General features: G+C 40.3%; 1 protein-coding gene across 1 annotated transcript in view; it reads right to left on the bottom strand.

Moving 5' to 3' along the window:
• The window catches only part of PAK5 (p21 (RAC1) activated kinase 5), a 139,269-nt gene that overhangs the window by 21,530 nt on the left and 93,587 nt on the right, over positions 1–24,152 (bottom strand). Inside the window, exon 3 of the mRNA XM_029072278.2 lies at positions 2,467–3,258. Within this exon, the coding sequence (XP_028928111.1) occupies positions 2,467–3,258 (792 nt within the window). The remainder of the gene's footprint in view (positions 1–2,466; positions 3,259–24,152) is intronic.

Raw genomic sequence — 24,152 nt, 5'->3', positions numbered from 1 at the left:
TTGAAGAGGGGAATCAGAGGGTGGAGGGTCCTGGGTTTTCTCTTTAATCCCCTAGGTTTAATTATTTTCACACATGATAATGTTAGCAATATTGCTACTATTTCTTATTACAGGATTATTGTTCTTCCTCAAGGTATCAGTGTGCTAACACCTCAGGGGCCAGGACCCAGAAACATGACTCGGAACCAAACTGCTATTTGCAAGTAGTTCGTGGCGCAGTGGAAAGAGCACGGGCTTTGGAGTCAGGGCTCATGAGTTCGAATCCCAGCTCTGCCACTTGTCAGCTGTGTGACTGTGGGCAAGTCACTTAACTTCTCTGTGCCTCAGTTCCCTCATCTGTAAAATGGGGATTAAGACTGTGAGCCCCACGTGGGACAACCTGATTCCCCTATGTCTACCCCAGCGCTTAGAACAGTGCTCTGCACATAGTAAGCGCTTAACAAATACCAACATTATTATTATTATTAAGTAGTTATCTTGTCTACTCTTCCCATGATGGGGGAGGAGAAGTTCGAATGCATGGAACAGATGCTTCTCTGCACCTCATTTAAAGAAGTCAGCTAAGTGGACATTGAGAACTCAATTCTATCCCCAGTTTCTTCTAGGACTTTGAAGAAGATCATGTCAACTTTCCTTTTCCCCAGTTTCTTCTGCTTGAAAAGAAGATCACTTACACTGAATTGCATAGTGTAAGGAATATTACTAGTGGGATAGAGCAATGGCCCATTCAGTCCAGTATTTTGTGGCAATGGGCTGCATGGAACTATTTTAGTGTTTAGGGTTAAACTTCCCTAACAACATTCCCTCTCCATCCTTAACTTTCCCTGTAGTAGCCCACTGGGGATCACTAATCCATTAATTTATTTAACCATCCTTTAACCTCCTGATATCAGTCAACTATATTTATTGAGTGCTTACTGTGTGCAGAGCACCGTACTAAGGACTTGGGCGAGTACAATATAACAGAGTCAGTAGTCATATTCCAGTATTTCTTGTCTGCAGAACTTCTTTATGGCAAACTCCATATGTTCATCAACTTCTGTGGTAAGAAACATTTCCTTAATGCTCTGTATCTACATCCTCAAACTCCAACAAGTGTTCCCTACCTCCAGCTAGGAAGAATGCGGTGTTATGTGTGTGGGTTCCATGCATAGGCTATTCTGAAATTCGAGCTAAATTCCGTCACTTCCCGTCCTCAATTTCACAGGACTCTGCAGTAGCGATGACCGAATTTCAGAGCCAGACACTGATTAACTGAATTAGCCTCTTGGATATAAAAGGTGTCTAAAAATAAATGTTTGGTTCTTTTTTGAACGTCTCTGTGCCTCAGCTTCCTATGAGAGCCATCCTATAAAAAGATGGAATTAATATCTCTTCTCTCTTTTCTCACCCCCTTAGAATGTGAACCCCCTGTGGGGCTGGGGCTGAGTCCAATCTAATTGTCTTGTCTCTTCCCCAGTGCTTAGTACAGTACTCGGTACATAGTAAGCATTTAAAAATACCACTATAACTATACTTTCTATTTCAGGTTCTACCAATATCACTTCAGGGAATATATAAAGGTTTCCATTTCTTTGTCTTTTATAAAGGCAACTTTCCAGAAGAGGAGCAACCAAAACGATCAATCTATCAGTGGCATTTATTGGGCACTCCCTGTGTGTGGAGCATTGTGATAAAATGGACAGAAGAGCCTCCATATGAGGAGAGGAGGAAAAGATTAGTCTGGGAAAACAAAGGATGAGAAAGGATATGATAGCGATTTACCAGGTCATGAAGAGTATGTCCTGAATGAATAAGAAATTGTGCTCATCAAATGCCACAAAAACCTTATTTGGGGCGGGGGAGCACATCAAAGCTCTAAGCAGTTACTTCAAGACAAGGAAAGAAAAAAAGGTTACCCAGTGGGTGGTAAGCAAGTGACATGCATACTACAGCAAGTTGTCTGGGCAGAGAATCCCAGTAAGTTTATAAAGGGCCATAATACATTCATGGATGAGAATGTCAAAATGTGTTTACTAGAAAGAAAATTAGGAATATTAGGGATCTCTAATCATTTGGATGGATGGCAAGAAATCTTCCAGGCATCCTATGCTGCAATGTCTGAGACAGAATAATAGGGTAGATGAACCACTGATCTGACCTAGAAACTGTACTATTAGAATTGTTGATCAAAGAAAGTCTAAAATCTCACTGAATAAAATGCCATCCTTATTAGTCCTTTAAAGACTCCACCTCAGGAGCACTTTCCCGTTCATAAGGATAATGACTAAGCTGCTTCAGTGCTCTGCCTACGTAAGTGCTCAATAAATACGACAGACTGATTGACATCCATGGGGTTACCGTGGTCCATAAAATCCCTCTTTGGAATACAGCAATACCCCAGGACAAAACCCTATTAGGAAGTACACTTGGTAAAATGCTTGGCGCACAGTAAGACTGAATGAAAGCGTGGGTTGCGAACTTTACCTTTGGAATACACGTTGCAGGTTCTGACAGGCGGGGGTAAGTGTAGGAGCTGTATGAGTGTCCCTGTTGGTTTGACTTGAATGCACCTGCTCCGTATGGGATGATTGGTTCCTGCAGCCCAGAACCCGACCTGGATCTCTGTCTCATGGCAGGCTGAGGGCTTGTCTTATTTACGTAGGATGACTTTGGCCTCTTGTCGTAATCATCCATTGACGGCCCCCACTCACTCTCACCATATTGCAGGCTTTCCTTGGAGCACTCGCTGGTGCCTGCAGTTCGAGAAGGCGTGTACTGAAAAGGATCCCGGTAATCTAGAGGGGATGCACTGGAGACCCTTTGATAGTCCCAGGGGAGGCCACTATATTCACTTGGTTTATTTAGCGCTTCCATGTGTGCATGGTAATCTGAAGGAAACCTGGAAATATCGGATTTGAACAACCTCATATCCGAATAGTAGGTATCGTCGGGCTTCATTTTCATGACGTGCCCATTATGCCTGGTCCCGTGGCTGCTTTTATAGCATCGGTCTAACTCTTCGCCATAGAAGCTTCTATCTCTATACTTATCGGACACATAGTCCGCGGCGGTATCTGATTCACTGGAATATTGAGAGAAGGTGATGAAGCCATTTTCCTCTGAATGGCCTCGCATATGGTTTGAGTTTCCCTGATGAGGGGTGGGAGGGCTCTCCTTCCTGAGGGAGTTGGAACGGGTGACGGAGATATTGTCGAACTCTTCGAGCAGTCCGTTGATTGAAGTCTCTTTTCGTGGCTTGTTCCCCCTAACGATTGTCTGAAAAGAACAAAAAATAATAATAATATTTGGAGGGGAAAGGAAGCTTTTCTCTTTTATATTCTAAGCCTTCACAAAAACTACCTATAAAGGGTTGGCCTGCCAAGAGGAAGAGATGCCTTTCAAAAATACAGTAGAGAACTGAACCACAGATAACAGTTTACTAGTTCTTTGCTTAAGTAAAGCCTATCACCAATGAGACACACAAAAAAATTCTAAAAACTGTGTGAACTATGTTATTATTTGATGTCAACTGTGTGTGTAATATTGGCTCTGCCACTTGTCAGCTGTGTGAACTTAGGCAAGTCACTTAACTTCCCTATGCCTCAACTTCCTCATCTGTAAAATGGGGATGGAAACTGGAACACGGACAGGGACTTTGTCCAACCCGACTATCTTGTATCTGCCCCAGTGATACAACTACAGTGTCTGGCGCATAGTAAGCACTTATAAATAACACAATTATTTATTATTGCTATTATTATTATTTACAAGCATAAGTATTTGAAATAAAAACTTCGCCAAACTGAAGATGCTTGCAATTTTAATGATTAATACCAGGGAAGGTAAATGCATGAATTCTCTAGATTTATTTCAGATATGGTTAAAATATCAATATGTAATATTGTAAACAGCCAAATGAAAATATTAACATCTTGTGCTTTTCCAAAGGACCAAAATCTGAAACCAGGACATCACTATAATATATTCTATAATTGCATAGGGGGAAGTAAATTTCAGATTTCTCATCTGATTGGTATATGAATGTTCATGTTTTAAAGCATGAACTTTGGGGATTTGATGTGGCCAGAAAGAAATCTGGTGACAAATTCTCAAAACCAAAATGTTCCCTTTGATGGGTACAATTCTTAAAGGGGATAATAGAAACAGGAAGAAAAAGAGCCAAACAGCTTGTAAAACTAGTCAGCTGCAATTTGATATAGACCGACTTTGCGGCAAAATATCATGGGGGTGGATAAAGAGGAATGAAATAAAACCCATGTGAGCCACTTGTGTATTTTTTCCCATCTCTTAGTACGGTACTTTTCATACCCTAAACACTTAGTAAATACTGCTACTGCCATAACAAAAAAAGGGACACTGCAGTGGGATTTAGTTACTTTCTGTCTGGACAGGAAAAATATCTTTGAACAAATAATGGACAAGTTCACAACCCTGCAGGATACTACTACCGAATTTCAAACCCAGAGGGAAAAAGAAAAGCATGACAGAGAGTGTGAATTTTTTTTAAAAAACTAAATGCTTCCAATGTGACCTGTTAGAGATAATGGCATACATGTGTCCATCAGGAATCTGGACCCTTCACTGGCCTGAGATCACTCTCCCAGAGCAGAGGTTTCAGGCTTGCTAAGCTCTTAAGGGCACGCTGTGCTTTACTACAGGCCTTTCATAACTCTTTAGCCACAAAAGAACCAGCCTGCAAATTCAGCCACCATAGTAGCTTTTCTCATCAAGCTCTAGGACTCCCCGCCTTTCCACTCTCATGGCTTTGACATTTGCTATTGGGACCAAGGAGATTTTAAGCTAACGTCTTGTCTTGTACTGTTCCCCAGTAGGAGTTTTCTGGAGCTATTTGAAGAATGCAAAGTGCATCTCCTAATCTGGTTTAGACCGGGGCAGCCTGAGGGTTGTGATTATTTGCGCACACATGAAGTTCAGATTTGGGGCTGAAGAAGTGACTGGGGAAGACATTCCAAGTTGGATAAGAAGAAGTGGGCACTTGATCTCAAATGGAGAACTGCAAGTATGTGAAGCCTGTTGGAACGATGAGACTGGAGACAAAGCTGTTGATGTCCTTTACAGGAGAAAGTTGGTTTATCTGGACTTCGTTATTTGAAGAGCCACCAGTTAAGCACTTACTATGTGCCTGGCACTGTACAAAGCACTGGGGTAGATACAAGCTAATCAGGTTGTACACAGTCTATCTCCCACATGGGGTTTCCAGTCTTACTCATTTTCCAGATGAAGTAACTGAGGCAGTGAGAAATGTAGTGACTTGTCCAAGGTCACACAGAAGACAAGTGGCAGAGCCAGGGCTAGAATCCAGGTCCTTCTGATTCCAGGCCCATGCTCTATCCTCTAGACCATCAACCTTCCATTTCTTTTTGGCCACAGACCCTTAGCCACAGGTTTTTCTTTAAACACTGGAACAGATCTACTTGAAAGATACATATACTAAGTGCTTGGGAGAGGACAATTCAACAGAATTAACAGTCACATTCCCCGGAATCTCCTAAAAGGCTCCATATCCATTACCCATGATGGATTAGAAATGGACGATAGAGAAGATCATTTTTAAGATTCTTTGAAGTCCCCTGATTCTAATTCTGTTATGTGTCATGCTCAGAAAACAACAGTCCCAAGAATCCAGATATAACATAGCTTATATGAGCCTGCAACACCACATTTTCCTTCTCTTGAAAGTCTATATATATCTAGATTGTAAATTCATTGAAGGCAGGGGTGGGGTCTACTAAATCTATTGTATCTTCTCAAGCACTTACTGCACTGATATCTACACAGTGAGGTTTCAGTAGATACTACTGAGAATATTTTAAGAAATGATGGTGACCTCAAGTTGACCTCTTTTCCACTTGAGGTTGCTCATCAGTTTTTCCCCATGCATATTTGTCTAACATATGAGGCTAACAAGCCCAAGATAAAAGCAAACACTTGCTTCATTAGGCTTTCCCACAACATCCGAAAAAGTAAAAAGGCTCTGTTGCAAAATGACTTTTCAATGAATTGCAAACTGTTTGTCCTTTGGAATTTCTAGCCATAAAATTTGATCTCAGATCTGTACACTGATAATACGTGATCACAAGATGCAATGCCCAGCAAGGTCTCTTGTAGGGCACAACGGCAGGATGTTGGGAATATTATTCCCAGTTCTTACTGAGTTATACAGCATCTTTTGATCCGCCATAAGAAACTGGCATTAACCTCTTACCATTTTTTCTGCTCTCCATTTAACTAAAAAATTGACTATGCCAATTTAAAAATAGGCCAGTTAGTTTCAGGAACACCTGAATGGAAATTACTCAAACCAGAAAGCCATAGCTATATAATACATAGATAAATGCACAAACACACACGAAGATAAAGGGAATACATGCACAAGGAAAAGAAAGAAAACCATGAGCTCTTTGGTAATTACAAGACAATATTTTGCATTCTTTTCATTAATAAAATAAATAGCCAATGCTTCAGGCTTGACAACTGAAAAACAGTTTCTCCAGGTGCATTTGGTGGAATATGTAAAATGTGAAAGTTAATTATAATTCATTAATTTAATATTTTGCCTTTTAAACTTAGACAGCAATCTATATTTCACAAATTCTTAACAGTTAATAATTACATAGAAATTTCCAAATCACTTAATGAAATTGGGTGTATATGAGGAAAAAAGCAACTTAAAAACTGGAGAAAATATATTTTTTGGAGCTGATTGTTTTAGCACAAAAGAAGTTTTCAATAAACTGAACTTGTATAGTTTCTTGATGAAACTTTCCAGGATGAAGAATGATATTTTTCTAATTATATTTCTGTATGACACGGTGGCAAATGGTCAAGCAGGCAGCTAAGAAAGGAAGAAAATTCAGCTTCATATTTATTTGGAAGTTGGGCTGGTGATGGAAAGTATTTAGGAACCTTTCTAAAAGGTCCAATAACTGATTTTAAAACATGAATTCCTTAACCTAATAATCTATTTTGTTACCTGAAACCCCAAGGTCTCTCAAAATAGAAATTACAGTTACTGTGTTCCATAAACCGATAGCAATCACTTTCTATCTTTTGCTTAAACTTAAAGAACAAAACCAGTATTCAAAGTTTAGCCTGTGTATTAGTTTTTAAATTATAAATATTTCAAGTGTCAAAACATTAAGAAAACAGCTCCTGCATGAATTAAATAGGGAAAATTTCCCAACGAAAACAGGGAAAATTTCCCAACGAAAACAAATGACAGTATACACTAAGGCTATCTGAAAGACTTCAGTTAAAAATATAGTGTGGTATTCTGACGTTAGACTTCATCAGAATGTTCCCAGTTTCCTGTAAGGTTAGAACATTCCTGCCACTTAAACAGAATTATGACTAGCAGACTTATTCCTATTATCACATTGATGGTAAAAATGATCAGTGATCACTGCACTACCTGACTAAAGGAGAACCACACTTGATAATAAAACCTGAATTACAGTGAAGCTGAAGGTATGGCACAAAAATTTAAAGAGATAAAATCTGGCTTTATTTTAGCCCTCCAAACAAATTTAACAGTCCCTACAATATATTCATTGTGAACAATTTTAAATGTTCTATACAACTAGCTTGAATGAACTCATTTAAAATAAATCTATATGCTTCTCCCACAAAAGAAAACCTTACCTATTAACCAAATTTTTATTTTGGGAAAATTGATTTTAGCAAGATAGGTTTGGGATAATCTAGATGATTAATGCAAATAAAAGAATATTAGAACAGCTCTAGAAAAGGCAAGGGAGCCATTTTAGTAGAGACTCAGGAAATATTGCTAAAAATCAAGTGCACAGTATCTTAGAATCCGGTTTAACTAGGGTGCAAAAAAGAAGTTAATGTCAATTTGTTATTGTCAATATTCATGTTTATTCAAGCACATATATCAATGCAAAACATTATGCTGATTTAGATAGATCAACAACACAATGAATTGAAGAGCACTGGTGAATTTTATGCCACACTAACTGTCAGGCATTAAAATCAATGAAATCTAATCTATTTGAATTAGAGCCCACACTGTGAAGCAGAAGATTTCATTTCCTTTCCATTGCATTCTGAACAGTTTCAGCGTTTGTTCTGGATACCACTGACAGTAGACATATTTCATGGTGTTCCTTTAGTGGTCTGTCCTCTGGTGATAAGCTATAATGGATCTGTCTGTAAGAACAGCTGTCTTACCTTGTTCCCAAGAAGAGAAGAAAAACAGCTTTTGTTCTCAGATACTGTATTAGCCTTGACAGTAATTAAGTGGGTAATTAACAGTTTCAACCTAATAAGACCTTGCTTTCATTGTTTTAAAGCTACCATAAGCTTTGGAGTTCATTAGGAAGGCATTCTATTTGATCTTTTAAGGTAGAACTTTTAGAATGCTGATGTACGGACATTTAGCCTGGCACAAAATGCATTCAGAGTCCCCATAAAGTACCATCCTATTAAAATCCTTTCTGAATGCTGATTTGGTTTGTCACATCTAATTCATTTCTTTTTCCTAAATACGTTATATTAAAAATAACTAGATAGTACTGAAAAGATAATCTAACTGGAAAGATAACACACATGCATTTGTAGACTAAACTATGGAATTTGAATTCTGGGGTGAAAGTGGACAAGATCTCACTCACTTCCAGATCTACTTCTTGGTGCATGGTAACAAACTCAAAAAACACCTTAACATTTTTGCAAAAGCCATTTGGAAACAGACCAGAGAAGCTTGCCCTTGGTCAAAATGCAGGACCAACATTTGCACCATTAAAACCCAATGAAATTTAAATAGTAATAAGCCTGCCCTACATTCTGCAAGAAACTGAGTATCTGAAAACATCATAAAGACCTGAAGATGCAATCAAGATTTACTACCAACTTGAAAACTGATTGACTTCTTCGCTACGGTGGCTTTTACTGTTACTACCTGCTCTGAATTAAGGTAGTAATAAAAAGCACTGGGCTCGAACGCTTTATTCATTATTATTTGACAGCACTAGAGCTAAACAATCCAGGTAGGAGAAAGCAGAATACTCGGTCACAGAATGGTCTATTCCATATGACCTATTTCATTTACATTTTAGTAATGCACCCTCTACATTCTGCCTAAACGCCACATTCCTCGTATCTGAAAGATTTTCAAATGTGGCAGATGGTAAGAAGGAAAAACTCAACAAGCTGTAATGCTCACTAATCCAGAATCCAACAAACAGCCACGCAGAATGCGGTATTGCAAACAGAGTAAATGGCTCACGTAGACCAAGCAGTGAATGCATAAAAGTAGTATTTCAAAAATCCAGGTTGCAATTCTACAATTGAAAAAATCATCAGCTGTGGGACCAAAGAGAATTGATTTTTCTTGAATTTGGTCTCTCATCAGGCTAGCTACATCTCGCTTATTCCTAGCTGTTACTTGCTCACAAATGCAGGTTCAGTCTTAACAGAATATTTCATGATAATCCATTTTTGTTCTATTATTTCTCCTAATTTATTATATATGTAGGTTGGGGTTGGTTATGTCAAGAAGTCTAATATAGGTGGCACTTAAGGAGGTAAGTAATGGATTTGTGTATGCATCCTTACGAAGAAATGGCAATGTCTGAACATTTACCTTAAAATTCATAAATAATACATTAATGGTAAACCAACTGCTTGAGGGACTCATTTTTAGTAGACCAATCTTACCAAGCAGGAGATGTCTTTCAATGTCAAATACTCCTTGGTAAGATCCTCTTCTTCCCAAACTGCATGAAGTCATTCTGATTTAGAAGTATAGAGTCTCAAATATAGTTCAATCGATCCTAATTATTGAATACTTACTGGGTGCGGAGAGCACCGTACTAAGCACTTGGGAGAGTACAATATATCACAGTTGGTAGACAACTTCCTAGGTATATGTATATGATGTATGTATTATGTATAGCATAGGTTACATTATAATACACAATGTAAACTCAGTAAAAAAGCATGGAATAATGAAAAACAAGCTCTCCAAGAGGTTGATTTTGAGTTCATAATTCAGTCAGCAATTATTAACCACGGGCAAACTCCGAATACAGGTCTCTGACAGGCCACAAGTTTCCCTATCCTCAAAGCCCTACTGAGATCACATCTCCTCTAGGAGGTTTTCTCTTTGAAATCTCTCATCTCCCCACTTCACACCTTCCAACTTCTATTTCAGCCCTTCTCTCTCACTTATGCACTTAAATTACTGAATAATTTATTTAAAGTTCTGCCTTGTCTGATAGATTATAAATTCCTTGAGGGCAGGGATCATGTTTCAATTCTTTGGTACTCTTCCAAGCATTTAATACAATGTGTTGAACACAGTAGGTATTCAATAAACGCTACTGATTTTTTCATGGTATTTGTTAAGTACTTACTATGTGCCAGATACTGTTCTAAGTATTGGGGTAGATAGAAGTTTATCACATTGGACACAGTCCATATCCCAAATGTCTCATAGTCTTTATTCTCCATTTTACAAATGAGGTAACTGAGGCACAGAGAGGTGGCTTGACCAAAGTCACACAGCAGACAAGTGAGAGCGCCTAGAATAGAACCCAGGTCCTTCTGACTCCCAGAACTGCACTCTAATCACTAGGCCACCCCACTGCAAGGAGTTGGGGATGGTCTCTGTTTTCCAATGAAACTAGTGAAAATGATAAACAAAAAATGACAAGAAAAAAATAAAAAAGAAATGCCTCCTATCCAAAAGAAAAACCTCATACACACATGTAAAGAGATAAGGAAATAATAAATAAATAAAGGAAAGAAAGTCTTTTGTTCACTATTTTGCTTTTAGAAAAGTAGCTCTTAGGTACAGACCATCTCCTCCTACCTGTCCCTCTTGCAATGTAGCCATCCCTAGTGATCTGTTAACACCCTATCTCAAGAAACACAATGCTCAACCTTGTTTTAAAGAAAGGACAGGTGGCTTTTTGAGGTCCCTCACGGCTTCAGACAGGACCTCGGCATTTCCTCAGAGTGCACATTGGGTAAGAGTTCTGTTCCCTGCAGAAAATGAGCAAATATTAAATGGAAATCAACCCCTAGACTGAAGTATCTTTTAATATCTGAAGGGGGGGTGGGGTTCTGTTGTAGTGTTCCAGGAGGAGAAAACTCCTTTGGAGAAAGAACCACTGCTGCAGGAAATTCCCATGGGTGCAGCCATTCATTTGGAGACATACTCCACTCTGGCAGCTTGGCTTGCCTCATTGCTTCAACTGAAAGTGCAGGAGAACTTGAAGTGGAAAAAAAAATCTCTGGTCAGGTTCCCAGGATTATTCATGATCAGTATTCACATTCCCCAGTGAATACTCAACTCACTCAGGAGGAGAACTAATCCCGACAAAGTTCATCATGAATGAGGGTCAACACCAGTTCCAAAATTAATGGGTGTGGAGTTTTAATTTTTTTTTTCATTTCACTGTGCATAGGTTACTCCTATTCTGTAAAAATCAATCCATCAGTGGTATATAGTGAGCCCTTACTATGTGCATAGCACTGTATTAAGCACTTTTATATAAAACTACATGAAATAGTTAAGAAAACATCAGCATATAGCAGCAAATTCAGATTTAAATACCTACAAGAGATGACTCTCAACATCTGATATCATTTAAGATGATATCACATAACACAGTGCTATTAGATATCTGCAGAGAAATTTAACTGTAAACATTTGGACACACCACCTGTACTATTCTCTATCATCCGATTCACTGCTGAAGGGTGTGTAAAAGTCTGTAAAAAATAAAATGATGGGGTTACTTAAGAAAGCTAATATAAAATAGCACAAGACAATTTGTCAACTTTCCCAGAAGTCTGAAAATTTAGATGCCGCACACCATTTTACTATAATCAGATTTGGCTGTAATTTTTCTGACACTTAAAGACACAGTGACTTCCACAAAATGCTTAGCCTTTACATTGGATGTCTTTGGTTGGACACTTAAAAAAAACCAGTCAACCAACTGACTAAATGACATTTGAAATATAGCCAATGTGCAATTTTAAAAGTCAAAAAATCATTAGTTGTTGGGATATTACAGGCTTTAAAGTAGTAGCAAGCATATTAATTTTAATTTTGGCTAAGCAAAATTTACCTCTCTATAGCTTAACCTTTAATTGATTTGGAAGCTTTAACACTGACCTTTCAAATATTCCTTAAACACAAAAACCAAGCTCTCCAAGGTATAATAAAATGGGAGAAAAAAAGTTCATCTAAAGACAATACTGCTGCCTTAACTGCTGGGCAAGTTTTTATTCCATAGCCCATTATTTAAAAATTGGAAATGGGCATTGCTAACACCTTTCAAATGTTCCAAGAAAATGGATTAGGAATTGGTTTGCTTAAAAACATGTTACCACTTTAAAAATAATAGATACAACAATTCTAAAACTTCTAAATGAAAAATTAATCTGGTGAATTTTAATAGGGAATAAAAATAATAAACCCTGCTAACATTCATATTCTTCAGTAAACTACTTATGAGACTCAGTCCTTCTGTTGGTCCAATGGAAAGAGCACTGCTTGAGAAATCAGAAGACCTGGGTTCTAGTCTCAGTTAGTGGACACAGAAAGCCCACTCAATATGCAACATGTTGCAACCCTACCCACCTAACTCCTTAATTCATTCATTCAATCATATATATTGAGTGCTTACTGTGCATAGAGCACTGTACGCTGTGTTTAGAATGTATAATTCGGCAACAGATAAAGATGATCGTTGCCCAACAACGGGCTAACAGCCTAAAAGGGGGAGACAGACAACACAACAAAACAAGGAGTCAGGCAACTCCTTGCACTTAGTGTCACAGTAGGACCACAACCAGTGACAGGGACAAGACAGTATTCCTCCTCTTGGTGTTTCAGTCTTACTGAAGTCATCGAATTAAGACCACCCACCCACCCACCCACTCATGCCCCAGGCCAACTGCTGACTGTCAGGCTGTTGGCTTTTCTGTTGCTCGGCCCCATCTGTCCACAGCGACGTGACATCAACTGAGGCTCTGATCTTTGAAATCCTGTGGCAATTCCATGTTGAGGAAGAAGAGTCTGTGCCCGTGGCCTAGGGAAGCAGAGTGGCCTTGTGAAAAGCGCACAGATCTGAGGACTTGGGTTCTAATACTGGCCCTGCCACTTATCAGCTGTGTGATCTTGAGCAAGTCAATTAACTTCTCTATGCTTTAGTTTCTTCATCTGTGAAATGGTGGTGGTACATATGTTCTCCCTCCTCTCTAGGCTGTGCCCCCTAATGTGGGACAGGGATTTTGTCTGACCTGAATATCTTGTGTCTACCCCATTGCTTAATATAATGCTTGGCATATAGTAAGTGCCTAAATACCACAATCATTGTAATCTCAGCAGGTCATAAAAGTTACACACAGGCAGGAATCCAAAGATATCTGACTTTCCTCCCATTTTCAGATGATATTTTTGCTCAGAATGGGAGAACTTTACCATCAATGCCACATTTCAAAATATGAGACGCTACATGTGGCTGAAATTCTCTATATCCAGAACTTCATTATTTGATAAAGAACAGAAGGGAAATATCACATTATTTCAAAGAGAAATGATGACGGTCAACTATCCCACCTTTATCCCTTTCATCTTCTGCTCTCTGGTGGCTGTCAGTTATATTTTTAAGAGCATAGTTTTCTGCCCTATGCACATACATTAAGTACTACTAAAAAGACCGATAATTATCTACAGTTGAAAAGAAATAAAATAATTATGTCTCATTAATAGCCTCTCCGTAATGAAATACTGATTTCACCTTCAATATTTCGGTGCCGGTGAGGTACCTGTTAAACAAGTAGGTAAAAAACTAAACCCATGCCTGCAGAAGCATCTCGCCATCACCACCACGACCAGACTTTATTGGGGAGTGGGGGGAAAGGGCTAGGAAAGGTCCTAAAGTAGCACATGATACGGGCAATTTGAGAGGGACAGAGGGTCCGCCCATGCAAGAAGCCTCTTGACCCGGACAAGGGCCAGCATGGTCTGGTGGCAAGAGCAGTGACCCATAGTCAGAAGATCCGGTTCTAATCTCAACTCTGCCACTTACCTGCTGTGGGACTTTGGCAAGTCATTTATCCTCTTTGTGCCTCAGTTTCCTTGTCTGCAAAATGGCCATAAAATAGCTGCACTCCCTTCCTCCTAGACTGTGAGTCCCATGTGGGTCCAGACTCGAATCCGATCTGATTATCTTCTATCTACTCCAGTGCCCAGCACCTACTCAGAGCTTAATAAACACCATAATTCCACCATTCTGCAGCATCATCTTGGGAAAGCAGAGTGGTTTATCTTTCCTTGCTGGTCACATGCATCACCTCTTGTGATCAAAGGAATTGGCTTTCTCATTCTGTTTCAGAAAAAAAGTTATTTTCTGTTGAAGATAGAAAAGGTATACTTTGTATACAACTGGACTCCTGCTAGTAACAGGAAAAAAACAAAATCTAGCCAACATAAGAATTCTAATCAAAATAACGAACGCCTATTCCTTTCCTCAGTGCAACAAGAGGAGCACAAAGACCCTCTCAGATTGAGGCAGGTTTCTTCCGAGAATCACTGAAAACCCCAGAGCACTCTGAGCACCCCTGCCCTTCTGAGAAACTCAGCCTGACTATCTGGAAGTGCGGCAGCCAAAGTCCCTGAGCCCCATATGAACTGCTGGAATAGTAATTATGGTATTAGTTAAGTACCAGGCAATGTACTAAGCGCTGGGGTAGATACAAGCAAATCGGGTTGGACGCAGTCCTTGTCCTACATGGGGCTCCCAGTCTCAATCCCCATTTTACAGATGAGGCAACTGAGGCACAGAGAAGTGAAGTGACTTGCCCAAGGTCACACAGCAGACAAGTGGCACAGTCGAGATGAGAACCCATGACCTTCTGACTCCCCAGCCCGTGATCTATCCACTCAGACATGCCGCTTTCTGGGCCTGCTACCAATTCGGGTGACCTAAGTAGGCTTGCTGCAGACAATCCTAGAGAGTTACAGGGTTGGGAGGTCCTGAACTGGGAGTCATCCTATTCCCAAGTGCTTAGAAGAGTGCTCTGCTCATAGTAAGCACTCTATAAAAACCACTGATTGATTAGTGCAGTGTTCTGCACACAGTATGCAGTCAAATACCATTATTAGCTTGATTGGCAGTACCTGAAGCACAGGGACCCACGGGTCTCGAGGGGTGACGCTAAAGGAGCAGCTTGGTGGGGGGCAGAAGCTGAGTCTTGGTCAATAAGAGTCACACACTTCTAAATTTTGTATATGCAAATGTGGCTAAGGGACTGTGTGTTTTAAGGGGAGTGAGCCCAAGGCACAGAAAATGGTACCTTGGTAGTGGAGATACCTTTTATTATTAAAAAAAAAATTAAAATTCAGCCTGGTTCTTGCTTGGGATTTTGACAACCCCTCTTTCATCCGACTGGCAGTCACTTCATATGTAAGACACACAGCTATAATATTCCAGCCCAGACTGCCGGTCGGCCGGGCCTAGAGAGCCCAAAGTTGTGGTAAAAAGAGGGACATATTGCTACTTCTCTTCCCAAGAGAACTGGGGCCCTTACATTGTTTTTGATGTGCTCTTTGACTAGAACTATGCGTATTATCATTCAACAAAGGATTTAATTAACACAATTTTTGGGGGGTTATAAATTACAATTTTCAAAACGAGGCTCAGGGTAGGCTGAATATTTGCATATTCACCAATCTAAGCTTGGTAGACATTTAACCTGATTAGTAACTTCACCTTTTTCACAAAGCTAATCAAAGATTTTCTGATGCTGTTTGAACTTTCTCAAATATTTTACGGAATGCTAGAGCTGTGATTTTTATGAACTGCAAAAATACAGGCTTTTATGTGACAGCTTCTGCCAGGAGGATTTGCCTGATCTTTATTTCCTTGAATTAATTTCTGTAGTACTCTCTTCACAGCTTTCTCTTGTTCAATTAGAGTTTTGAAAATGGGTTCCTCGAAAAATCAAGCCAAGTTTGTTCAATATAAGATTTTCTCATTACATTTTCCTCATGCTTCTTCTCTATGAGCAGACAGCGTAGATACTTTGTTCTTACCAACTTTAAGATAATGTTTTATTTATGAACTTTCAAAACACCTTCCAGGCTGACTATTCCTCTCTTTTATTGATGAGGAAGTTTAAGGCTCAGAGAGGTTAAGTAATTCATTCAGGGTCATATGCAAATTAGTAATAGAGCTGAGATTAGCATTCTACAGTTTTATGAAGACTAGGCTGCTGCTATGCATATGTAACAGTTCAGTTGAAGGAGACAAGGTTTTAAAGCAGGAATCATCTTGTGAAAACCTGTCCTGATCACCTCTCATGAGTCCATGACGTTGGGTAGGGTTATGAAGAATATTGAACAGTCACTGAATCATACTTAGACGGGGATCTAAGTCAACCTAGAAAACTAAGGGAACTTCCAGAAAATAATTCCATAACTTTCCTCTGTTGATGGGTTCAGTGGCTAATCATCTTGCCAGGAAGCCACGCTATCCATAGAAAATTACTCATTCAATGGATACTGAAACAAATATTACACTAGAAGTTTCTCCCAGATTCTTCCAGATTTTAAATTATTTCCTGGAAATTAGGCATATTGGGGAAATTAAGAATCAGCTTCAAGCACTAGGCTATTAACTAGTGAAACAAGAAATCCATACGCCTTTCCTTAATTGATGGGTGACTCAGAAGGGTGAGAGATAGAGTGGGGAGATGAGGGAGTAGTCAGAAAGTGCTTCCTGGAGAAGTCTTTTTAGAAAAGCTCTGATGATAAGGAGAACTGTGGCCTGGGGATGTGAAAAGAAAGACAGGGAATGTGAGTAGGAAGTCAACATTCAGATACTGCAAAAGGGTCTGATTTATTGTCACCACCTCCTCTACAAATGATGGTTGGAGGTTTTCTTTCCAGGACCAGCATAGCAGCCCCCACCATCTTAAATATATAGGTCAGCTTGCTGCACCGTGAACATCTGCTGCTTTTCCAGTCAGCAGCTCGAAAGGTGGTAAGTCATTTCTGCTAGACAGAGCTCTGTCAGGCCTGGTCACTGCACTGAGGAACTGGCATTAATGTCCAGGGAAGTTGCCCAGTGAACTGAAATTAGCCGTTATTTCTGGGAAGACAAGGATCCAGAGGTGTTTGGCCGTATACAATTTGCCTTTTTGATTCTGCACTGAGGATCTTTCTTATAGCCCATCAGGAGTCAGTGTTGATTGGAGGAAAAGGCTGCTTCCATGGCCCTCTGGGGAAACCCACAGATATCAGAGTGGCACTGACTTAGCAACTAGATAAAATAAAGTAGGAAGTGTTATGGGAAGCTTCGCTAACTATACACACTCAGATCATTTTAGTGACGGGTTTGGTTAATCTGGCTGAAGTCTAAGCTATAATAATAGGAAAGTCGTATTTTGATAAGTACAGGATCACTTTATGGTGCAGAATTAGAGTGGACCCCCTTGATACCATTCTATCAAGGAGAAAAATATATGTCAAGTCACTTTCCCCAGCTGCTGTTCTTCCAAAGTACAGCAATGCTTCTGTTCAGAGGCTGATGTGAGAATCTTGCTGTCTTCTGATAATAATGGTAATAATAACAATGATGGCATTTAAGTGCTTACTCTGTGTCAGGCACTGTACTAAGTGCTGGGGCAGATACAAGCAAATTGGGTTGAACACAGTCCCTGTCCCATGTGGGTCTCACAGTCTCAATCCCCATTTTACAGTTGAGGTAACTCAGGCACAAAGAAGTGAAGTGACTTGCCCAAGGTCACACAGCAGACAAGCGGCAGAGTCGAATTTAGAACCCTTGACCTTCTGACTTCCAAACCCGAACTCTATCCACCTGGCCATGCTGCTTCTAATCCAACGCTCCTGACACAATCAGTCGTATTTATTGGGCGCTTACCATGTGCAGAGCACTGTACTAAGCACTTGGGAGAGTACAACAGAACAATAAACAGACCCATTCCCAGCTCACAATGAGCTTACAGTCTAGAGGGGGGAGACATACACACAGAAGCAATGAGGATTGGATCCAATTTTTTTAGGCTTCAGCTGTAACTGAATGAGCCTGAGCTTGGTTTTATTTCAAATCGGTTGACAACAGAAATTATTCCTGGAGAATGGATCGGGGCAGAGACTCAGTTTCAGGTTCAGCTGTGCTTCAAGAGAAAAGGACAATTAGTGCAGAAGAGAGCAAAGGGCCAAATTGGTCTGAGGAGCACAAGGAGAGCCTGCCCCAAACTCTGGATCTCTCCGAGGATCTGGCCCCTTCCCCAGGGTTATCTCAACTCCCAAGGTTGAAATGAACCCAGACAGGAGTTGGGTCCCTGGGTTCCCTCAAGCTGCTCCAGGGCTAGGACATTTTGGCCCAGGAGACTGTAATTGTTAAGTGCTCCCTACGTGCTAAGCACTGTACTAACTGTTGGGGTGGATACAAGCAAATCAGGTTGGACACAGTCCCTGCCCTCTGAGGGCTCCCAGTCTTCATCCCATTTTACAGATGAAGTAACCGAGGCCCAGAGAAGTGAAGTGACTTGCCCAAGGCCACGCAGCAGACAAGTGGTAGAACCAGGATTAGAACTCAGGACCTCCTGACCCGCGAGCCCGCGCTCTGTCCACTACGTCATGCTGCTTCCGTCTCTATACAGAAAGCACTCGATATAAACCACTGAGTTGATCGGGTGACTTGTTGAGGGTGCTCTCCCCTGTGGCAGGAGAGCTGTCAGGGTTGTGCTGGCACAGGGTCCAGCAAATTTAATGTTCCACGGATGCATGCATCTGGCCTGTTAGAAGAACCTGCCCTCTTTCTCTTGTCTTCACGTCTGTGAAGCAGAGCCAGCTGTTTGCTCCTTCCCCTTTAAAATCACTGGACAAGCCTGATTCCAAACCTTAGCCTGGTCCCAAGTTTACAGAGGTCCACGAATGTAAAAGCAGACCCCACAAGCCAACTGGCTTTTCTAGTGTCTTACAGTACACATGGAGTGAGTGAAAATAATAATAATTACGGTATTTGTTAAACATTGACTATGTGCCAAGCACCGTACTAAGCGCTGAGGTGGCTACAGTCAAATCGGGTTGTACACAGTCCCTGTCCCTCTCAGGGCTCACAGACTTCATCCCATTTTACAGATGAAGTAACTGCAGCCCAGAGAAGTAAAGTGACTTGCCCAAGGCAACGCAGGAGACAAGTGGAGGAGCCGGGATTAGAACCCATGACCTCTGACTCCCATGCCCGAGCTCTATCCACTATGCCATACCGCTTCTCATGGGGTGTCAAGTGTTTGAACATAAGTAGTCCACTGCTGAATGATATAGAATTCATACCTATTTGAATGATCTTTTCATTATTTTCTATCTCTGATTTTCAAAATGACCGAAAGAAGCTATTTTATTTATTAAATATCCTTTCAATAAATATCTGAAGGCAGAGCCCTTGAAACAAGTGTTTTTAAGTCAAAAGCATTTGAATAAGACCAGAAAATTATCTGATTTGCATGAAGCTGTAGAAACTTTTCAGGAATAATGTAGATTAGACTGGTTTGCTGGACAGATCCATTTTCAGTTGTATTCTACTATCAGCTCGGGATTAGGCCTGACACCCTTAATAAATTACACTGCCTGGCTCACAAGGAATTACAAAGCAACTATTCATCCATCCTATATCACTTGCAATTGAAATGGATATAAAGGAAATGACAATGCAAAACTATAGATGAGTCCCCAAAGTAGAAAAAATAATATGAACTAAAATACCTGCACATTTAGTGTGCATTAAACAAATAATTAGCTATGTTTTGGGTGTCCAAAGTCCCTGAAAAACCCATTTTTGAGCCCTTTCCCCATCCCTCACTGAATGGATCACCCCATCCTTACTTCACTTTGAAAAATAACTAAAACTAATTTTTAAATTGCTTGTAACCACAAAGTCTCAATATTTAGATTTCAAAAGGAACCAACCACTTTGATCCAAAGTGTACAGTATAAACAGAAAGCATGTGTCTCTCCTGGTTTCCATAAGCATATCACTTGAGTTTATAAATCAAATCCCAGACTTTGCATAAACAAGCTGAAAGAATGGGTCTTTCCTTTCATGCAAATACTAATCTTAACCACAGTGCTTTCAGGTTAAACCAAAGTGAGCTTCAGAATACAAACCATCTTCTAAGAAATGATAGCCTTTTTTTTTAATATACTTCAGGACCACTTCTGGCATCTGATGACATTTCATATAATTTTTTTTCTTTCCCATTCCTTCCCTTTGGGCTCTACAGTTAATATTCCTTTTCCTTTGTAATATTTCCAAGCCCTCATTCTTTCTACATTCCTAATTCTATTCATATCCCTTGCCTCTCCTCCACACCTAGCCTTTAATCGCTCCTTTCTCCTACTTCCCCCTTCCCCCCAGCACTTTCTTAAGAAACTTACCCTCTATCCCCACACAAACCACAGTGGATAGTCTCAGTTTTGGACTTTAACATTATCACTTATCAGTTAACACTAACAAGGTAGGATTCCTCATACGACCTATTAGTATCTGCAAGTGAGCTCAACAGTAGATAATAATGTTGGTAAGCGCTTACTCTGTGCAGAGCACTGTTCTAAGCACTGGGGGAGATACAGGGTAAGCAGGTTGTCCCACGTGAGGCTCACAGTCTTCATCCCCATTTTACAGATGAGGTCAAATGTATAGTAGTAATGGTATTTACTTAGCATACGATATGCGGTCGTAACCACTGAGCCCTTACTCTATATAGAGCAGTGTACTAAGCGCTTAGAAGACTACAGTATCACAGAGTTAGTAGACATGTTCCTTACCCAAAAGAAGCTTACAGTCTAGAGTAAGAACACATAAGCATAAGACACATTCACTGCCCACAAAGAACTTACCTTCCTACTGTATAAATGAGACCCTCACTTTCTTTTTGAAATCTACGGACTCCAGTAAACAAGGATTAGTTCTTATCGGCAGGCCACAATAAATATGTCCAAAAAATAGGGTCATTAGTTGCTGGGGGAAGATGATGAAAGGAAAAAGAAATCAGACAATTTGCACTTTGGAAGCTCAGGAAAGCATTCTGATAAGGGCATGGGTTGGCATTAAGGGAAAAATGTTGTTTTTGAATTATTTGTGAAATGCATTTTCCCACTTTCCCATTCATATTATCTAGGCATCAACAAAGTATTGGTTGTGACCCTTGTCCTTGACATTTTCATTCGCGTTATCGGCTCATGTCAAATATAATGGAACAAAGAGTTAGGTTCACACCGTGTGTACGTGTGAAACGAAAAAAATCTTAATGAGCAATTCGTTGAAACTGCAGAATAATCCTTTCCAAGGGCCGGACAAAATTCTTCTTAGCTTTCCTGGGCTTAATCATAAGGATACGCTAATACTGTAGTTGAGTTTCTAAAAACTTCATGCTGCCACCTAGTGCTACGAATATTCATCCACACAACCCTCTCTCCCCCCAACTAAATCGGCATTTTTTACTAGGCTGCCCTAGTTGTAATCCTGAATAAACTCATATTACGGGAAAAATCATGATGTAGTTCCCAGTCATTGATTTAGTAAGAATTACTGGACTGGGAGTAAATATGTTTGTTAGGTCTACCAATAGCAGAATGCTTTATACTCTTGCCCTGTATTGGTATTTTACCATGCTGGTTTTTTGGTTGTTTTAAAATAATGGCCTTTGTTAAGTGCTTATTATGTGTCAAGTACTCTTCTAGGTTCCGGCGTAGATATACGTTAAGCAGGTTGGACACAGTCCCTGTCCCACATAGGGTTCACAGTCTATGTAAGAAGGAGATCAGGTATTGAATTCCCACTTTAGAGTTGAGGAAACTGAGGCATAGAGAAGTTAGGTGACTTGCTCAAGTTCACAGAGCAGGCAAGTGGCAGAGCAAGGGTTAGAAACCAGGATCTCTGATTCTCGGGTCTGTGTTCTTTCCACCAGGTCATGTTGTTTCTGTTAAGTGACTGTTCAAGTACCTCATCTCTAAAATGGGAATTAAGACTGTGAGCCCTCTATGGGACAACCTGATTACCTTGTATTTACCCCCGTGCCTAGACCAGTGCTTGGCACATAGTAAGCACTTAACAAACACCATCATCATTATTAACTACTGCATAGTTGTGAAAACATCATGAAGCACCAAATCTTGAATGATTCAGTAAGGTAGGATCGAGACAGGGGCTGGGAAGTTTACCACCTTGACTGGTGGTATGAAGATGCACACAACCGTTCAACAAAGACTCGCATTATAGAGACAGCTTTCACAAATACTTTCACTGGGTACTATGGAAATATGTAAAGAAATAACAGTCATTTTTAAATTATGTTTAGAACCAGAATAGTTCCATTCCTTGAATTCAGCTGCCTCAGACAGTAATCCACAATTACTTCTTTCTTTCTTCCACTTTTTCCTTATTGAGACGCAACACGGTGTAGTGGAAAAGAGCATAGGCCCGGGTGTCAGAGGCCCTGGGTTCTAATACCAGTGGCTCTGCCATTTGCCCGCTTTCTGACTTTAGGCAATCTACTTTGCTCTGTGCCTGTTGTCTCATCCATAAAATGGAAATAAAATCTATGTTCTCCTTTCCCCTTAAACTTTGAACCCCATGTAGACATATCCAATCTGATCATCCTCTATCTACACCAACGTTTAGCATGTAAGCCTTTAAAAATATTTATATTCCACATTAGACAGGTTGTCCCTGATTGGTGGTTTCAATAGTGGCAATGGGCAATCGCTGTCACATTGCTTGCCCCTAAAACCAACTCTGAGTGCAGAAAGTGGGAGTGATTCGTTAAGTAAAGCATTTGAGAAGACGGATGCCAAGATCTGGGTGTGCTATTGTAACGGAATGGAAAGGACTATATGGTGACTACGACCCGACAAACTGACTACCCATCGGGTCCTCATTCAATCATTAAAAGCAACGTGGCTTAGTGGACAGAGCACTGGTTGGGAGTCAGAAGGATTTGGGTTCCAATCCTGGCTCTGCCATATGTCTGCTATGTGACCTTGGCAGAGAAGCAGCGTGGCTCACTGGAAAGAGCACGGGCTTTGGAGTGAGAGGTCATGGGTTCGAACCCCGGCTCTGCCACTTGCCAGCTGTGTGACTCTGGGCAAGTCACTTAACTTCTCGGTGCCTCAGTTCCCTCATCTGTAAAATGGGGATTAAGACTGTGAGCCCCACGTGGGACAACCTGATTCCCCTGTGTCTACCCCAGCGCTTAGAATAGTGCTCGGCACATAGTAAGCGCTTAACAATTACCAACATTATTATTATTTTCTGGGCTTCAGTTACCTCCTATGTGCTTAACTTTTATCGACTCCAGTGTTTAGAATAGTGCTTGGCACATAGTAAGCTCTTAACAAGTATCAGAATAATAATAACCATTATCATTATGCTTTGTTCCATGCCTGTCTACTGCCACTGGAGTGGGAAAATGGTTCAGTTGTTATAATTGGATAAAATCTTAGGATCTGTGGCTCCTCTGAGCTGATTACACTAAGGGCGGGCTATGCTTCTTCATCTGTGGAAGGAAAAGGGGATGCAGGGGAGAATCTATGAGTCCATCCAGATAGCTGGACTAAGAACAGCAGTAAAGAAACACAGATTTTGGAGGCAAGTGAAAGTCTTGACAGCTGTTAGGAATCCAAACTCCTCCCTGATGTCTTCCTTCTCCAGATGTTACCATGGAGCCAAAGGTAGTAAAGTGGAGCTGGCAAGTGAGAATGAGAAAGGCAAGATTAGGCCATCAATACTTCCCTTAGAAGAGCTAGTCCACTGGGCTTACTCCTCTGGCTGCATATTTTAGACATCTTGGGCACTTGAACACTTCATATTGTCATGAATGAAGGTGTCATTCAGGATGACACCTGATTTTCCTAAATATTGGATACATCAATATAAAGACTTTGATATTTTTAAAGAGTACTTATACATAATTTTCTTGTTTCACTGAACTTTGCTTCCATTTTCCAGTTACCTTTTTTATACAGCATTTTTTTAAAAAAAAGCATATGAAATTATAAAATATCAAAACTTCAGATATTATGTATTTCTGTGCTGTAGAATTAAGAGGGGTGGAAAAAG

Source organism: Ornithorhynchus anatinus, chromosome 9, assembly GCF_004115215.2.
Source record: "Ornithorhynchus anatinus isolate Pmale09 chromosome 9, mOrnAna1.pri.v4, whole genome shotgun sequence".
NCBI lineage: Eukaryota > Metazoa > Chordata > Mammalia > Monotremata > Ornithorhynchidae > Ornithorhynchus > Ornithorhynchus anatinus.
Note: the sequence above shows the minus strand (reverse complement) of the source record. Positions and strands in the feature narration are given on the sequence as shown.